Below are 19,307 nucleotides of genomic sequence, written 5' to 3'. Positions count from 1 at the left end.
ATTCTACCTCAACAGCCACGCATCTCATCAGTGTGCAGCACACCTTGAGATTGAAGATTTCTTTTATAAAGGTTTTTACAATCCTTGTTATGCGGGTGATTGAGTAAGATCCCCATTCCCTGTGACACACGACTTTCCACTGTTGCATTGCACAGTGGTCGCTGAAGCATGCCCAGAGCTTACAACTACAGAGAACCAGTGGCATTCAGCAGTCCTCAGCTCAAGAATCCCAGGTTGTGAAGCCTGTGCACAGCAAACGAATGCTAAGCCTCCTGAGGTGCTCACCATTTAGAAGGACGCAAGGAGCACGTGTGACCTTATCAAAAACACCATGAATGCAGCAAGCATTAGCGCCCCCCCCCCCCCCCCCCCACTCTCTCCTGTAATATTAAGAAGTGGCAACAATAGTTTTCCAAGAATATGAATTCTACAAGGGAGAGTCAAAACCAGAAGCAATGCTCACAAAAGCATTGTCATTTGTCACTACAAGGCATGTGTGGAAAGTATCGTTTTGGAAAAAATTATTTTTACAATTTTATTTTTACAAGAAAGATCAGTTCTTAAACTATTTTTCTACATAGTTCCACCATTTTTCAACATTTGTTACAGCAGGAAACCAATTTTTCTATGCCCTCATCATAGAAAGATGCCACCAGTGAAGACAGCCCTGCTGAAAACTGGTTTTTCAGACATCATCGCTGTCAAAGTGCCTTCCTCCAAAATCATGCTTCAAGATCAAGAACATTTGGTAGTCAGAAGGTGCAAGATTGGGGCTGTGCAGTGTGGAATGGTCAGTCAAGTCATTGTGCTCTTCATGACAATGCAAGTCCCCATTCTGCTGGATTCACTCAAACCCTTATTCAGCAATTCGGTTGGGAGCAGTTTGATCACCCCTCCCCCCATACAGCCCCTATCTCACACCTTCCGACTACCGCTTGTTCTTGAACTTTCTGCTTGAAATTTGGAGGAAGGAGCTTTGACAGTGTTGAAAAATGGTGTGCAGCAGTGGTAGTCTTCACTGGCGGCATCTTTTTATGAAGAGGGCACAGCAAAGTTGGTTTCTCACTATCACAAATGTCTGAACAATGATTTATAAAGATAGGTTAAGATACCCCTTTTTGGGTAAAAATAAATTTGGTTTGAAAAAATGCTTCTGTGAATTGTTTTCCAAAACAGTACTTACTTTCTGGACATGTCTCACAGGACAGGCAACAGCTGGAGTGTAATGCAAGGGACAAAGTAAGAGAGAGAGATGTCACAAAGTAATCTCTGTCTTTTCCTGCACAGAAAGCATTCTAACGGTCACCTTGTTTCACACAGACTGCTATAACTTTTGGATGATTCTTTCAACAAGCTGAAGTACACACACACACACACACACACACACACACACACACACACACACACACACACACACACCTGTGCATGCTATATTGTACTGGTACTTAAGCTTCTTACAGGATTTGTACAAAGGCTAGCAAGTTTTCATTCTTTTTTTGTGCCTGACGGTGACTGAACATCTCTAATATTCAATGATTTGTCTCCTTTACCACATTCTTGGTCCATTATTTACATTGATTAAAATCTTACAGGATAATCATGAAATCTGCTATATATGTGTAAGTACAAGCACAACAATTTTTTATAATACATTATGAAATATGTCACAAGTTCTTTATAACATATATTTGGTTTTTCCACTTGACAGCAATGTTTAACTATGTACTATTCATGAGTGCCTACCAATAACTTAAAAAATTTGTACTGTTTGTGAACAAACAATAACCACTAAAATGGAAAAACACAGGAGTGCAAGCAATGAGCAGTGCATCAATCCCTCCTCCATCAAATGGGGTAACATGCACAGTCCCATGAACAAGAACACCGCAAATCCTCAATTATATTCTGAATTAACATTCTGTCTACTACAAAACATATACAAAAATTATGTGAAAGGAAAAAGTGAATACTAAATTACTGTCAAGGCTGCACAACTAGAAAAAATTTACAGTATTAACGCTATTAATGCATAACTAAACATGATAAAAGAAGCATACCCCATGCATCTGGTAGCAATTGCCTGACTTCAGTTGTTCTCATTTCTTGAAAGAAAGATCCTCTATGCACTGCACGAAAATGAGACATATAGCGCATACGGTTTATGTTTTCTGCCATTATGGTAAGCCCTAAAAAAAGTTGCACCAAACAGAAATTAGAGATAACAGAGAGAAATAAATTCTTTTGTAGAAGGCAATGAAGTTATCACTCACTAATGGACAGAATAATTACAACTGTAATAAAATCAAAAGATATAAATAATTTTACAATTTCTTTTACATTAACAGGCCTTACCTTTGTCTTGCATTAAACCAAGACCAGACTGGGTTCGCAAGTTCCCAGTGGAAATAAATGATGTTAAGGATGATTCAAGTTTTCCTGTTTTTTTAATTGCAAGCTGCAGTTCGGCTGAAAAAGATTTAATAATACCAGTAAGTTTTTGGCTTTTAAATATGATTTCACTTTCATTAACAACTACATTTGCACCTATACTCCACAAACCATTGTGAAGTTTACTGTAGAGGGCACAGCCCATTGTACCAGTTATTAGAGCTCTTCCCACTCCATTAGTGTATGAAGCACACGAGGAATGATTGTTAAAATGCTTCAATATGCACTGTAATTAGACTAATCTTGTCTTCGAGATCCTTGTGGGGGCGATACATAGGTGGTTGTAGTATATTACTAAATTCCTCACTTACAGGTGGTTTTTGAAACACTGTAAGTAGGCTCTCAAGGGAAAGATTGCCTCTATCTTCACAGTGTGTGACAGTTCAGATTTTCTCAGTAACGCTCCCACGAGTCTAACAAACCTGTGACTACTCATGGTGCCTTTCTTTGTATACAGTCAACATTCCCTTTTAGATCTCTTTGGTACAGATCCCATAAGTTTTAGCAATATTCTAGGATGGGTTGTGTGAATGTTTAGTAAGGAGTCTCCTTTGCTGACTGATTGCATTTTTCTAGAGGCCTACCAACGAACCAAAGTCTGCCACCTAATTTAGCTACACCTGGATCTATGTCAGCATTTCATGTTACATCCCTACAAACTGTTCCATCCACATGTGTGTCAACTGTGACTCGTTGATACTTTAGTCATAGAACAACATGTTTTTCGTTTTTAAGTGCACAATTCTACATTTCTGAATATTTAAAGCACGTTCCCAATCTTTGTATCAATTTGAAATCTTGCTACAATCTGACTGAACATTTGTGCACCACTTTTCAGACGGTACAGCATTACATGTAACTGCATTATCTGCAAAAAAATATTGTCTGTGACCTCATTAATATACAATAGGAACAGCAAGGGTCTTGAACACAGTTTGATGGGGTAGGCTTGACATTACTTTTACATCTGTTGATGACTATTTATCTTGATGTGTCCTCCCTACCAAGAAATCCTCAATTCAGTCTCACATTTTAAGTGATATCCCATATGATCTTCTGTGATATTTACAATATAGGAGTTTCAGCTGAATCCAACCCAAGCCAAAAAGTATAATATGAGGACATGCTTAAAAATAAAGCCAACGAATTTTTTATTCAGTTCTCAATATCAGCTGGGGTATTACATGTCGTGCATATTACTTGATCAACTTGCCCACACTGCTGACATAAGTTGCAAATCCTGCAAATAGAGGGCTCTGAATTGTAGCATGTGACATGGCAGTGTGTAACTTAACTATGCCACTGCATTAGAGACCCACAGAAAACTGAATAGCACAAATTCAAAGAGTTCATTCACACACAGAGCACCCTTTCCTTCAGCACGATAATGCCAGACCACACGAGTGCTACGATATTTGCATCAATCTGACGACCTTGGGTTCACTGTCATCGATCATCCACTTAACAGCCCCAACTTGCCACCATCCAATTTTCATTTGTTTCCAAAACTTAAAGAAAACACTCAAGGACTTCACTTTCATATTGATGAAGCAGTGCAGAGGTGAGATTGTCGTTCCATCAACACAGTCAAGCATTCTACCATGACAATGTTAACAAACTGGTCTAACATTGGGAGAAATGTCTGTCACCATAGTGACTGTGTTGAGAAATAAATATTATGCAAAGGATAGTTGCAACTCACTTTATAGTGGAGATGCTGAGTCACAGATAGGCACAATAAAAAGACAGAGTGTGGCTTCAGCTGCCAGATATTTGTGTGTGTGCGTGTGTGTGTGTGTGTGTGTGTGATGCCTTGTTCGCCAAAAAACTACGTTGTGACAGTCTTTTTGTTGCGCCTATCTGCGACTTAACATCTCCACTATAAGATGAGTGGCAACTATACTTTTCCTGATATTGTTACATTCCACCCTGGATTTTCCATTGTTTGAGAAATAAATACGTAGAGAATAAAGATGTAGAATGTTAATAAAGTTTGTTAATTAAAATGCTTTAACAGTTTTCACATAAAAAATTTGGAGACATTACTTTTCAGCACACCCTTGTATCTCTAGGGACTTTCTGTGTAAGAATAAAATATTTATCCAGCAAGAAGCAACTCCTTAGTTACTAGTCTCATAAAGCACATTGTGGTGGTGAGAGATGTAGTTTAATATGTCATTTAAGTGTTACATACGTAAACATCTAAAAGAAGAACTATAATACACATGACTCACGCAATTTCAACATAAATCCAGGTGTTGATTCCGCTTTTTTGAGGATGTTCATCTTAAGTCCTGACAACCAGCTTTGGAAACGATCTTTGAGTACCTGAAGATATAAATGTCCACCCAGCAACAATTCCTGTGTCATCAAACTGTCACCACCTTCAATACAACATCTGTCTGCCACAGCAGAAAACAGCTTCTGAGTCATCAGTACCAGGATGTTAAATTTGTCCACAAAAGAAGATACATGGATAGCTATGTATTTTCTGTAACAAAACAACACACTCTTAAATATCACATACTTCACTCACAGAGAGAAAACTAGTACCACACCTACATTACAAACAGGTTAAGTAAAGATGCTACCCCAAATATACATTACACTGAAATAATTCATTTATAGACTACACATTCACTGTCTCATTTTGTGCATATTGTGTACTACTCATACAGTACTCACATTACAAATACATTGGCAGCTGTTACTCTTCAGCAGAATGTATGAATTTTCACTTCATAGGAAGTAAATATCATGGAATACGGATGTTCACTGATGACCACAGTGTGGTATTATAGATGCAAAAATGGTAAAACAGTGTAAAATGAGGATTTAAAACAACAGTTAAAAAGCCAATATCAGGCATAAGAAAGACAGTTTCAATGTTCTGTCAAGGTCTTAAGAGACTGAGCACAAGCTCAATGGTGAGTTACAGCAAAACAATAAAACAAAAACAAAACAATCACATATTAATCAAATTACACATGTAGCATAACAGATCTCACAATTTTTTTAAACAATAATATGCAAACGAGATGAAATTGTCAGTTTTTAATGAAATAAAGTAAAATCTCTGATTTTTTAGAAAAATAATGAGAAACTGACAGTTTTTATGAAACTTCAAAGAAAATAGCAAAAAAAAACATCTTAATTCTGAAGATGTTGGTAACAACTGATATCTAGTTAATGTTGAAATTACACACTAAAGGGAAAAGAGAGGCAATTCTGACGTTACGGCTAATAATGGAAGCAAGGCTAAAGAAAAATCAAGACACTTTCATAGGATTTGTCGACCTGGAAAAAGCATTCGACAATATAAAATGGTGCAAGCTGTTCGAGATTCTGAAAAAAGTAGGGGTAAGCTATAGGGAGAGACAGGTCATATACAATATGTACAACAACCAAGAGGGAATAATAAGAGTGGACGATCAAGAACGAAGTGTTCGTATTAAGAAGGGTGTAAGACAATGCTGTAGCCTTTCCCCCCTACTCTTCAATCTGTACATCGAGGAAGCAATGATGGAAATAAAAGAAAGGTTCAGGAGTAGAATTAAATTACAAGGTGAAAGGATATCAATGATACGATTCGCTGATGACATTGCTATCCTGAGTGAAAGTGAAGAAGAATTAAATGATCTGCTGAACGGAATGAACAGTCTAATGAGTACACAGTATGGTTTGAGAGTAAATCGGAGAAAGACGAAGGTAATGAGAAGTAGTAGAAATGAGAACAGCGAGAAACTTAACATCAGGATTGATGGTCACGAAGTCAATGAAGTTAAGGAATTCTGCTACCTAGGCAGTAAAATAACCATTGACGGACGGAGCAAGGAGGACATCAAAAGCAGACTCGCTATGGCAAGAAAGGCACTTCTGGCCAAGAGAAGTCTACTAATATCAAATACCGGCCTTAATTTGAGGAAGAAATTTCTGAGGATGTACGTCTGGAGTACAGCATTGTATGGTAGTGAAACATGGACTGTGGGAAAACCGGAACAGAAGAGAATCGAAGCATTTGAGATGTGGTGCTATAGACGAATGTTGAAAATTAGGTGGACTGATAAGGTAAGGAATGAGGAGGTTCTATGCAGAATCGGAGAGGAAAGGAATATGTGGAAAACACTGATAAGGAGAAGGGACAGGATGATAGGACATCTGCTAAGACATGAGGGAATGACTTCCATGGTACTAGAGGGAGCTGTAGAGGCAAAAACTGTAGAGGAAGACAGAGATTGGAGTACATAGGTTGCAAGTGCTACTCTGAGATGAAGAGGTTAGCACAGGAAAGGAATTCGTGGCGGGCCGCATCAAACCAGTCAGTAGACTGATGACAAAAAAAAAAAAAACTTCCTTATCATGACTGACTGTAATGTACAACACAGTTTGAAGTAACAATTCATTACCTGCATTAAGAAATGAGACCAGAGGTGTTTTTGTGTCTACTTGCTGCCAACTTCAGTGATAAAACATTGTGCACAAAAGAATTGTGGCAGTTATGGTTGAATGCTATGTTTTATTACCATTAATGTGTATCTTTGTAACAAAAGTACTATTATTGAACATACTCTATTTGTCTATACAAGTGAAGTCCTATGCTGCTTTTCCTATCTGTATGTTCAGACTAATCTCAAGAATTACTGTAGGAATTTTTATCCCAGTTTCTATTAAATAGACCGATTCACAAGAATATTTACGTACACAATTTATAAATACTTTATGGAAATGGTCTAAACTATGTTGAATTAAACTCCCTGCTGCTGTGGAAGAAATGACATTGCCATCTAGCAGTACAGCTGCAACAACTCTACAGAACAGCGAAGCTTGACCACAATTCCTCTCATACCTGTTGGTCTAGCGATGAAAGTGCAATCCGGAAACCCAAAGGTGGCAGGATCGAATCCTGGGTGGACCAATGATTTTTAACTGTTTACTGTTGCTTTCATTTCTTATGGAGATTCACTGGAAACAAAATGTGGTTCGGATTGCACATTAAACAGTATGTTCCCTTTCCCTACTTGGATAATTGGCTAGTCACCAAAGTGACTTGCAGCAGGCCACTGAGGCACACAAAATTATTGTTACCAGAATCTATACAAGAATATATATATTCTTCTTCCATTCGTATTATAAACTGAAGTCCCCCACTGCCTTTTACTGCCTGTATGTGGAGGCTAATGTCAGTAACTACTGAAGGAATTTTTATGCTTGCACCAGACTGCCACTGAAGTCGTCAAGTTCTCAAGAGGCAAGAATGTTATCTTTTCCATACTTAATTGACATTTGGAGTGACATTTCACAGCAATTATGAGAGCTGCGAGCTACCATACCACCTGTAATGGCCACAGCAGTACGATGCCTTTGGCATTGTTATGCAGGTTGCAGTAAGTTATATCAAAGTTATGTTATTCAGTTATCTCACATTATTCTCTTAAGTTTAATCATAACTCTATGCACTGGCCCCTAAACAAAATTATCGTTGTGCCAGACAATTCGTCCGGCCGTGGATACATCTTAGGCATCAAAAATGAACACCACATATTCACTCTAAACCCACCAACAGGTCCTATGACGTCGCCTCCAAACCTGCAGCCTCATATACACTCACCACTGCCCATTTATAACTGCAAACTTGTCGCTTGAGTTTTGTCGGATGCAAGTGAATTCCCCCAGTGCAAAAAGGAGAGTGAGTACATGAGTTTGCAAATATAACTGAGGACTCACAGCATTGCCACTACATCAACAACCCTTGAGAGTGATGATTATTATGTACCAAAACAATGCCTGTTGATTTTGATTTGTGTGTGTGTGTGTGTGTGTGTGTGTGTTTGTGTGTGTGTGTGTGTGTGTGTGTGTAAATGTATCTATGTAAATATGTATATTTAAAAACAAAGATGACTCCGTACCCTCTCCCTTAAAACCCACATCCTTTCGTCTTTCCCTCTCCTTCCCTCTTTCCTGACGAAGCAGCCATTGGTTGCGAAAGCTAGAATTTTGTGTGTATGTATGTGTTTGTTTGTTTGTGTTTCTATCGACCTGCCAGCGCTTTCGTATGGTAAGTCACATCATCTTTATTTTTGAATATATTTTTCCCGCGGAATGTTTCCCTCTATTATATTCATATGTAAATATGTATGTATACAGGTTGTTGCAAAAATACTTTTACAAACTTTGGTGACAGGTTCCTTAAACCAAAACAAGGAAAAATGTTCATACAAGCACAAGTCTGAAAATACTTCATTTTCAAGTTATTGGTGAAAGTTTACAATTTAGGTGACTGGAGCTCATCAACACAAACTCATAATAAGCACTCAAAATGTCCTCCTCTTGGTTGTTAAACATGGACGCACTCACCAAATAATGGACCGTTGCACCCTTTCTAATAATCCCTGATGGTTTCAAATGGTTCATAGGCTTCCATGACATGTCAATGAAGAGTTCCTGCACCCACGTGGTCTGATGCATAAACTAACTGTTTGAGGTGCCCCCAGAAATAGTAATTCAAAGTGAAACTTTCTGACAGATTAAAACTGTGTGCCAGACCGAGACTCGAACTCGGGACCTTTGCCTTTCGCAGGCAAGTGCTCTACCACTGAGCTACCCAAGCACGACTCACGCCCTGTCCTCACAGCTATGAGGACGGGGCGTGAGTCATGCTTCGGTAGCTCGATGGTTGCGCACTTGCCCGCGAAAGGCAAAGGTCCCAAGTTCGAGTCTCGGTCCGGCACACAGTTTTAATCTGTCAGGAAGTTTCACATCAGCACACACTCCGCTGCAGAGTGAAAATCTCATTCTGGAATAATTCAAAGGACTGAGGTCAGGAGAGTATACTGAGGCCATGGTACTGGGCCTCATCTACCAAGCCATTTGTCATGGTACTAATAGATACCAGGCAGTGCATCTTGAATACTGATATTGACATGTGCTAAAGTTCCACTATGTGTGGACCACATATTTCTTCTTATTTGTATGTAATGGAGGGCGTTTATTCAACTGATGCTAATGTCTAGCCTGTATTGTAGAATGAGGATTGTGATCAGCCCATACGTATTTGTTGTGGGAGTTTGTTATTCCAACCCTTCCAAGTGTTGCCTCATTTGTAAACAAAACTGTAGAGACAATGGACTGGCAGTTTGTGCAACAAACCATTGGCAAAAGTTCTCCTGTGTTAGGTGATCGACAGGCATAAGGCCCTGCACACCAAAATGATACAGATACATAACTGGCTTGTGAAGGATGCTCAGTTTTCAGCTTTGGGATGTACCACATGCCAGGGTCCTTGTCTTGTGCTGTTACCTGGCTCTTCTTCAATAGCTCCCTGAACATGCTCCTCCTGGTCTGTGGTGCTACAGATCCTATCTCAGTATCAAGATGACACACAGCATCAAAAGTTGGACAACTCAGCTGTCTTTAGGCTGGAAACGAATCTGATACATCTGCACAGCCTTGTGTCCATTACCATTTGCACAGCAATACATAACAATGTGTCTACCTGCTTATGAAATGAATATCCTGCCATATTTGAATGGAGCAGTTTCAGTTAACTCACTACTTATAGTATATGCACACAACAGACACAATGAAGACAGACAAATGACGAACGTTGACAAGTCTCCCTGGCAACACAATGCCGTCTAGGATACAATGAATCAGACGAGTGCATAGATGAGTGAAGTTGTTGGATTGTACCTGGAAAGATATTGAACATCAACTTTCATTAATAACACAAAAATGAAGGACTGCTGGACATTTGTTTGTATGATGTATTTTCCTCATTTTGATGTAAGGAAACCATGTCCAAAGTTTGCAAAAGTATTTTTATATATGTTATAGATGTGTATATATAGATGTATACATGTATTTATGGATGTCTGTATATGTATATGTACAATCAAACAATGAGAAATCCAAGATGGAATAATGACAATATAATGAAGAGGATAGTTTGCTAATCACCATATAAAGGAGACGCTGAGTTGCAAACAAGCACACTCCTACACATTTGAGTTTTCGACCAAACTGCCTTCTTCTAAGGTAGAAAACATACACTTTCTCACAAGCACATGGGACTGGACTGAGTGCAGCAACTGTGCCGGATAGGAAAGCAATCTTTGTGTGGTGGGACAAAGTGGAGGCTGTGGTGGGGAGGAAAAGGGATAGTAGGGTAGGGGTGGGGAAAGGTGTAGTGCTGCCGCATGTGAGAGTGTGGAGTGTCTTAGTGAGGACAGGGTGGGGCTGCTAGTTGCAGTAGGGAGGTTTGGGGGAAAGGGAGGCGGGGGGGGGGGGGGGGGAGTGGAGGAGGGGAAAACAGAGAGAGGCTAGTGGATGCATTGATGGAATAAGAAAGCTGTGTAGTACTGGATTGGGAGCAGGGAAGGGGATGGGTAGATGAACAGGGACTGGAGACAGTTAAAACCATAGGGGTCACAAGAAATTGTGCAGGGAGGGTTCCCGCTTGCACAGTTCAGAAAAGCTGGTGTTAGTAAGAAGGATCCAGACAGCACAGGCTGTAAGGCAGTTATTAAAGTGAAGCATGTTGTGTTGTTCAGGAACCGTGTGGTCCAGCTGTATCTTGGCCAACATTCATGAGGGCAGACAGCTTGTTGGTTGTCATGGCCAGGTAGAAAGCAACACATTGTTTGCTGCTTAGTTTGTGGACCACATGACTACTTTCACTTGCAGCCCTGCCCTGCCCTTAATGAAAGAAGCTGCACCTGTGACTGGACTGGAGAACTGTAATCGAGCACCAAAAAAGTAATCCCAATCTTACGATCCTACCTGCTGACAAAAGCTCCACCTCCGCGGTTTTGAACCACAGGGAATAATCAGCGAAGGGACTGTGCTACCTGTCAGATTCATCCACCTACAAACTCTGGCACAGTGACCCCATTCCAGAGATCCAACCGGATCAACAGTCTCTCCTCAAATCTTTAAAGCCCAGTCTAGAACACCTCCCCAGAGTCTAACTCTCTCCTCGTCCCTACCATTCCCTGCACTCCTACCTTCTAAAAGTCCATTATCCCAATCACCCAAGAAACCCCATCAAGGAGGGTTATTGTGTCACCGTTGAAGTCAAACTGTGAGAGTAAAAGCAAATATATAGCATTTTGAATTTAACCTAAAATATTTAGTTTGAGTGGGCTGTAGGAAAAGAGAACATGCTCTTGAAAGTTTTTTTATTACAATGTGAGCAATGTTTGAATAATAACTGTGCAGTTAGTGACGTGACGCAGTCGATAAGCATATGGTGTGATAATTTGGTGTCTCAAGTTCAAATCTCACTGCTACCCGTTCGTTGAATTATTCACTGTATTTTATTCCTCATAATGTTAAGTTTTCAATTATAAAATTTAAATACTGTTTAACAGTTCAAGTTATATCCATAAAATTAACACATACAATTTACAATTAGCTATGATTATTTTAATTTGAATAGTGAATATAGTTAAAAAATTAATTTTCATAAATGACAAAAGGAAACAGGAAAAAATCATTCGATACATAAAACAAACTTGTCACAGCTAAGGACCAAGAAAATACTACAATGATGACATGGTATCCTAATTTAGACCAGAACACACAAAATGTAAAATAGAAGGAAAATAAGTTTAAAAACCACTGAGGAAGCCACAACTGAAGTTGGTTGGTTGGTTTCGGAGAAGGAGACCAGATAGCGAGGTGGTCATCGGTCTCATCGGATTAGGGAAGGATGGGGAAGTAATTCGGCTGTGCCCTTTCAGAGGAACCATCCCGGCATTTGCCTGGAGTGATTTAGGGAAATCACAGAAAACCTAAATCAGGATGGCTGGACACGGGATTGAACTGTTGTCCTCCCGAATGCGAGTCCAGTGTCTAACCACTGCGCCACCTCGCTCGGTCACAACTGAGGTTTGGGTAATAAAACAAAACAATAATTTGTGTATTCGCAAGAAGATGGACTCATCCTCTCATTACAATTTTTTTGCAAAACTCCAATATCATACAAGAAGAATATTCATCTTGATCATAACCATCATCATTTGCGTCTGTACTTGAAGAAGGCACCTGTTACAAATAAAATAGGTCTGTATAGAACTGTACGTGGACACAGAGAGAAAGAGAGAATTTAAAAAAAAATCAACATACCTCTTCATAAAGATTTTGTTCACAGGTTCGGAGTATAACATTAAATCTTCACCATTTACTATGAAATTATCAGCAATATTTTCTTTATAAATTGAATAAGTGTAACAAAGAACACTGGTCAATATTTTTTTTTAATCTTCATCAAAAGTTTTAATTACAATGTTTTCACCAGCCACTTCTCTGGTAGAAAATTCTTGCTCGGTTTCCCTTTCCCAGTATACTAAGTTTTATGAAAAATAATATCTGACACTAGGCAAAATGATGTTCACAACTGAAGTGACCTTTGCAATATCTCAGAGAACAGTCGAAAACAGAAATCTTCAGAAATGAATCCCCGTAAAATTTATTCGTTGTTCAAATTAAAGTAAACACAACTAATTGTAAACTGCATATATTAAGTTTATATATGTAAACTGAACTGTTAAACTATATTCAAATTTTATAACTGATAGTTTAACATTTCAAGGAACAAAATACAATGAATAAAAAAAATTAAAAAAATCAGGTAGCAGTAGGGAATGAACTCAAGCCGCCGAATTATCACTTCATACAATTACTGATTGCACCATGCCACAAGCTGTGCAATCTTTATTCAAACATTGCTCACAATGCAATAAAAGAGTGCATTCTCTTTTCCTACAGCCTGCTCAGGCAAAATATTTTATAAACTTCAAAAGGTCACATACTTGCTTCTACACTCACAGTTTGGGCCGAATCCGTGAGATCTGTCCCATGCCGTCCCACTGTGAGAGAATCTCTGCTCTCATAGACCAACACCCATAATCTACCCTCCTATGTAAAAGACATCAATTCTTTCCTCCATCGACTCTCCATAGTTCCTGTTCCTTTACTACACAGCACCCTGCTTGTCACTATTGATGGCCACTCCCCCTACCCTATTCTAATATCCACAATGCCTATGGCCTTACCACTATTGAAAACTACTTTTCCCAACACCCGACTGACTCCAAACCCACAACCTCCTTCCTGATCACCCTGAGCAACTATATTCTCACCCACAATTACTTCTCCTTTGAAGGCATCACCAAAAAACATATCTGTGGTATCAATGGGCACCTGCACCTCACCATGACCCATCCATGGGTCACCTAGAAAAGCCTCATTAAGTACCACGAATCCCAAATGCCTCACCTGATTCAGATTTATTGACGACACATTAGTGATCTGGATTGAGGGCGAGGCCACCCTAGACACACTCCTCCAGAGCTTCAACACCTTCTCCCCCATTCACTTCACCAGATTTCCCTCAACCCACCATGCCACCTTCCTCGATGTTGACCACTTCAGAGGTGGCTACAACAGTACTACCATCCATATAAAACCTGCCGACCATCAGAAGAACCTCCACTTCTAGTGCTTCCATCTGTTCCAAAAAAAGAAGTCCCTCTCATATAGCCTAGCCACTCATAGCAATCACGTATGTTGTGAGGAGCAGTCCCCCTATAAATATACGAAGGATCTCATTAAGGCCTTCACAGAGTGCTATTACCCAGCCAACCTTGTACAGAAATAGATCTGCCGTGCCTTGTCTTTTCAGTCACCTACCATTTCTCACATACCCACTGTCCTCCAATAAACGCGAACCCCTTTCATAACTCAGTAACACCCAGGACTGTAGCAGCTGAATCACTTTCTGCACCAGGGTTTTGACTACCTCTCGTTGTGCCCTGAAATGGGGAATATTCTAGCCATAAACCTTCCTACCCCTTCCACTGTGGTATTCCATCAGCCAATGAATGAAAGTAATATCCTTGTCCATTCCTTGTTCATTCCTTCTCCATCCCTGCACCAAATCCCTTGTCTCATAACCCTGCAGTAGACCTCAATGCAAGACCTGTACCACCACCACCTACTCCAGTTCATCCACAGGCCTGACCTATCCCATCAAAGGCAAGGCTACCTGTGAAAGCAGTCACATGATCTACAAACTAAGTTGCAATGACTGTTCTGCTTTCTACGTGGGCATGACTATCAACAAGCTGCCTGTCCGCATGAATGGCCTCCAACAAACTGTGGGCAGTTGCTGAACATGCCGTCCAATATAATGTGCTTCACTTCAGTGACTCCTTTATAGCCTGCACCACCTTGATCCTTTCTATCAGTACCAGCTTTCCTGCACTGTGCAGGTGGGAACTCTATACATATACCCTATGTTCCCCAGCCCCTACAGCCTCAACCTTCGCTACTCCCTGCCCCTAACCTACCTATCCTCTTTCCCTGATCCCACTCCAGTACTATACATCTTTCTATTCCATGAATGCACCCACTAATCTTTTTCCCCCTTACTTCTCTCCTTTACAGTCCCTCCTCCCCACCCCCCACAAACATTCTGAGTGCACCAAGCAGCCCTACCCTGCCCTATCACATCCCTGCATACTCCCACAAGCAGCACTATCCCTTCTCCCACCCTTACCTTGCTACCCCTCCCTCTCTCTACACCAGTCACCTCTTTATCCCTGCTCACAAAAGCAGCACTACCCCTTCTCCCACCCCTACCTTGCTACCCTTTCCTCTCCCTACCCCAGTCACCTCTTTATCCCTACCAGCCACAGAATGCTGTCCCATCGGGCACAGCTGCTGTATGCAGACTGGCCTCACTGTCTACAGACAACGGTATTTTGTGTGTAAATTGTGCTTGCGTGAATGTCTGGGTGTTTTTTACTTTAAAAGATGGTGTTTCGGCTGAAAGATTTGTTGTGCCTGTCTGCTACTTAACGTCTCTGCTATACATTGAGTACCAATCTATCCTTTTCATAATATTGTTGGATATTTATAATACTTTTTTTAAGCCTGCTGTAAACATATTTTAATATTTAATCTCTATTCAGAGAATATCTAACAATTACATTGACACACACACACACACACACACACACACACATACACTTTCAACACATCACCATGTCTGTGACAACAGTACAAGAAAATGGGACAAGAGGATGAAGTGTATTTTGTTAAGGGTGATTAATTATTATAATAAATGTATGGCAGTCTCAAGAAAAAACATTATAGAAGTGAATGACAAGCCCAAATTGCCACATCCAAAATAATACAGAAATAGAGCGCTGTTTGGTTGTGGAGACATAGCATGTTCTGCAGCCTGTTTATACTTGACAGAGAACACGTTTTTAATCAAGAATACGTTTTCTTTGCATTGGACAAGCTTTGTATATCTCTGTTGGTCCATTACAGCCAGGGGACATTGGCTGGTACATACTTTTCAATTCAATAAACTTTATCAACAGCCATACACTTTAAAATATTGTCTTGTAAAATGACAATGCACAACCAAGAAGTTATGTCCGTACAACCCCAGGACTATCCAAGGACTTCCCCATCACAGTCGGCATCCATCAAGGTTCCGCATTATCATCACTTCTGTTCGTTCTCGTAATGGACACAGTGACAACTGAACTGCACCGGCCATTACCATGGACGCTACTTTATGCTGAAGATGTGAAGCAGCAGCAGAAAACAAGCTTGATCTGCAGTGCCAAACTCAAAAATGGAGTGACCAGTTGGTACTTTAACTTGAAGAAAACCGATTATGTGACATCAGACAGACATGAAATGGGAACCATCACAATTAAAGGTGAAGATCTGACTCATGTGAGTAAGTTTAACTACCTTGTTTCCATGATCACTGTTGACCACCAATTCACCAAAGAGGTTAACACCAGAACTCAGGCAGCCTGGATAATGGTGAACAACAACCAAAGTCACTTATGACCACAGGATGAAAGATAATTTAAAATCAAAAATCTATCACACTGTCACCAATCAGTTGCCTTGTATGGTTGAGAGTGCTGGAGACAGTTGAGACAGAATGCCGCCTAAGTGTAATGGAAACGAAGATGCTAAGGTGGACAGCGGGCCTTACGATGTTAGATCACATTTCCAATTACAGCATTAGGAAACAGTTTGGTGTTGCACCGATCCATGACAAGATGCCTGAGAGTTGTCTTTGACGGTTTGGGCATGTTTTACAGGCTGGTGATGACTATTGCCAAGGATGGTTACACACCTGAAGTCATTGGCGGAAGATACAAAAGACAACCTAAGCAACGTTGGGCTGATATGATTCATAAAGACCTGCGTGCATTAACGTCCACCCAGATGCAGCCCGTGATAGAGCGAAATGGAGACAACGGACCCACGTAGCGAAACCCGCAGGCACGCAGGGCAAATGCTGAAGGAAAAGAAGAAGAAACTGTCATGTAAAAACCTTACATAGGGATTGTGATATTTTGCAATTTCCCAAAAATAAACTATGACAATTATAGAGGCCTGTATTTTTTCAAGTATGGTTGATCCTTTATGCTACCCTCTATTTTGGTTTCTTATTTATTTCTTATCCCAAAAAACCAGTCTTCAGGAATAGCTTCTTAACCAAAAGCTGTATTACTTTCAACTTAATTATTAATACTGCGGCACCGATTTTCATTTCACTGTGAAGATCTGTCTTAAGGATTGTGTCACTCAAATCAAATCTGTTTAAAGATGTTCTTATTTTAATACAAATAACCTGTTCATTGCTAATATTCATAATTTTTCAGATTTTGACTGATTCCCACTTGAATCCTTTTGTATTTTCATTTGTTGGTTCTGCTTCATGATTCATTATAACTACAGTTTTCATTTTTTGTTCAGAATATTAAAGCAACAGAATGATGGGCATAAACCATAAATGAATTTTCAGTTTCTGTAAAGCCACGTGCAGGATATACTATCAATGACCTGATACATATATGAAGTTTAGAAAGCATAACGAAATTCAGAATACGGAGCTTTGGCTTCACAAGGAACACAGAATCATGTTTTGATATACATATGGGCAAGGAAAATACAAATTGAACAAACTGCTGTGTCTTCTTGTGGTTGTAATGCAAGCTGATCGTGGGAGATAAAATTTTCAACACATATATTACTTTCACCATCCACCTTGCATGATCGATCTCCCTTGGAGGACGGAAAAATACTCCATAAGATAGTTCTTCACGAAGGGAGATCGCAGTTAATTTAAAAACTAAAAATATAATACTCTCATATAACTTACGCCTGCAAGACAGGCACAAAAAAAGACTGTCATAATATAAGCTTTCAGCCAACAAGGCCTTTGTCAAAAATACACACACACACACACACACAAGCACACACACACACACACACACCTCGTGTGCGTGCGCACGCGGAACTCACACTGCAGTTTTTGTTTTTGTGTGTGTGTGTGTGTGTGTGTGTGTGTGTGTGTGTTTTCGACAAAGGTCTTGTTGGCCAAAAGCTTTTACTGTATTCACTTATATTATATTCGCTTCACTCTCGTCTGTTAATTTTGAAAGCAATTTGTTTACTGAAAAACTTTGTATTCCATGATGAAGGTCTTTTTCTTGAACAACTGATGACTGACTCTACACATGGATCTTGGCCAGCCTTTCAAATACTAAGTTATCTGGTTATCTTTTTCAGTAGTACAGGTCTACAAAGGAATAGGGTTTGCTGTCACCAAGGTTTCGAAAATTTGTTGCTTTTCACTTATGAAAGTCTAAAGATCTTCCTGCATGAAACTTCCTGGCAGGTTAAAACCGGGTGCCAAACTATCACTCAAACCCAGCATCTTTGCCTTCTGCGTGTGACTGCTCTATCAACTGAGCTATCTGGGCATGACTCATGATCTGTCCTCATAGCTTTACTTCCACCAGTACCTCTCCTCCTATCTCCCAAACTTTGCAGAAGATCTCCTTTGTAATTTCTATAACTAGCACTCCTGGAAGAAAGGATATTATTGAGACTTCTGTGAAGTTTTGAAGGTATGAAACAAGAGGTATAAGTAAAGCTGCGAGGACAGGTTATGAGTCGTCCCTGGGTAGCTCAGTAGCAAGAGCACTTTCCCACAGAAGGCAAAGGCCCCAAGTTTGACTCCTAGTTCAGCAAACAGTTTTAACGTGCCAGGTAGTTTTATATCAGCACACACATTGCTGTAGAGTGACAATTCATTCTGTATCTTCTAGCATACCTAAGTAGATCCTGCTGGTGCATAGCTTCGAATTTCTGTTTTCAGTTTCTTGTTTTCTCTGTCAGAAACCATCGCTTTTCCATATAAATACTTCACTTTGCACAGCCAGTATGGCACTTTGATGTGTAGTTTACAAATTGTAAAAGGTAACTATTTTGACAAATGACAGTTTACTTTCAGTTATTTCAAACAAGTATTACCAATGCCAGTACATATTATTTCTCATAAACAAACTGAAGAAGAGGATTCTGTACATCCTACAACTACGTCCTTTCCTCAAAAGTTAATGATGATGGCCTGTCTAACTGGCTTGTGTTCACTGGCCTGTTACGTTACCCAAATAATGTGATGCTTTCTGAGAACACTTTTGGCTAAGGAAATCGAAGCAAACAGCCTGTCTACATTCGGTAATCCATAAATTTATCACACAGAAACAATACTTTATTATGAAAAGGAAAGTCGAGACTCGCCAAATAGTGGAGATGCTGAGTCACAGATAGGTACAACAAAAAGACTGTCACAAGTAAAGCTTTTGGTCTGTAAGGCCTTTGTCAAAAATAGACCACCCACACACACACACACACACACACACACACACACACACACCCCTGCAGTCTCAGACAACTGCGTATTTTCGCGTGTTATTTCCCGCACCTTTCCGGTGCCACACAATCATGTATCTCATCCTACGAGCCCCTCC

At 39.9% G+C, this 19,307-nt stretch overlaps 1 protein-coding gene across 1 annotated transcript in view; it reads right to left on the bottom strand.

Annotated features, from left to right (window-relative positions):
- Nucleotides 1–19,307, bottom strand: part of LOC126457182 (DNA-directed RNA polymerase I subunit RPA2) — a 228,653-nt gene that overhangs the window by 140,301 nt on the left and 69,045 nt on the right. The window contains exons 7-9 of the mRNA XM_050093269.1: nt 4,683–4,939; nt 2,353–2,466; nt 2,058–2,186 (exon numbers count right to left, since the gene is read on the bottom strand). Coding sequence (XP_049949226.1) covers nt 2,058–2,186; nt 2,353–2,466; nt 4,683–4,939 — 500 coding nt within the window. The remainder of the gene's footprint in view (nt 1–2,057; nt 2,187–2,352; nt 2,467–4,682; nt 4,940–19,307) is intronic.

This window comes from Schistocerca serialis, chromosome 2 (assembly GCF_023864345.2).
Source record: "Schistocerca serialis cubense isolate TAMUIC-IGC-003099 chromosome 2, iqSchSeri2.2, whole genome shotgun sequence".
NCBI classification, from domain to species: Eukaryota; Metazoa; Arthropoda; class Insecta; order Orthoptera; family Acrididae; genus Schistocerca; species Schistocerca serialis.
Note: the sequence above shows the minus strand (reverse complement) of the source record. Positions and strands in the feature narration are given on the sequence as shown.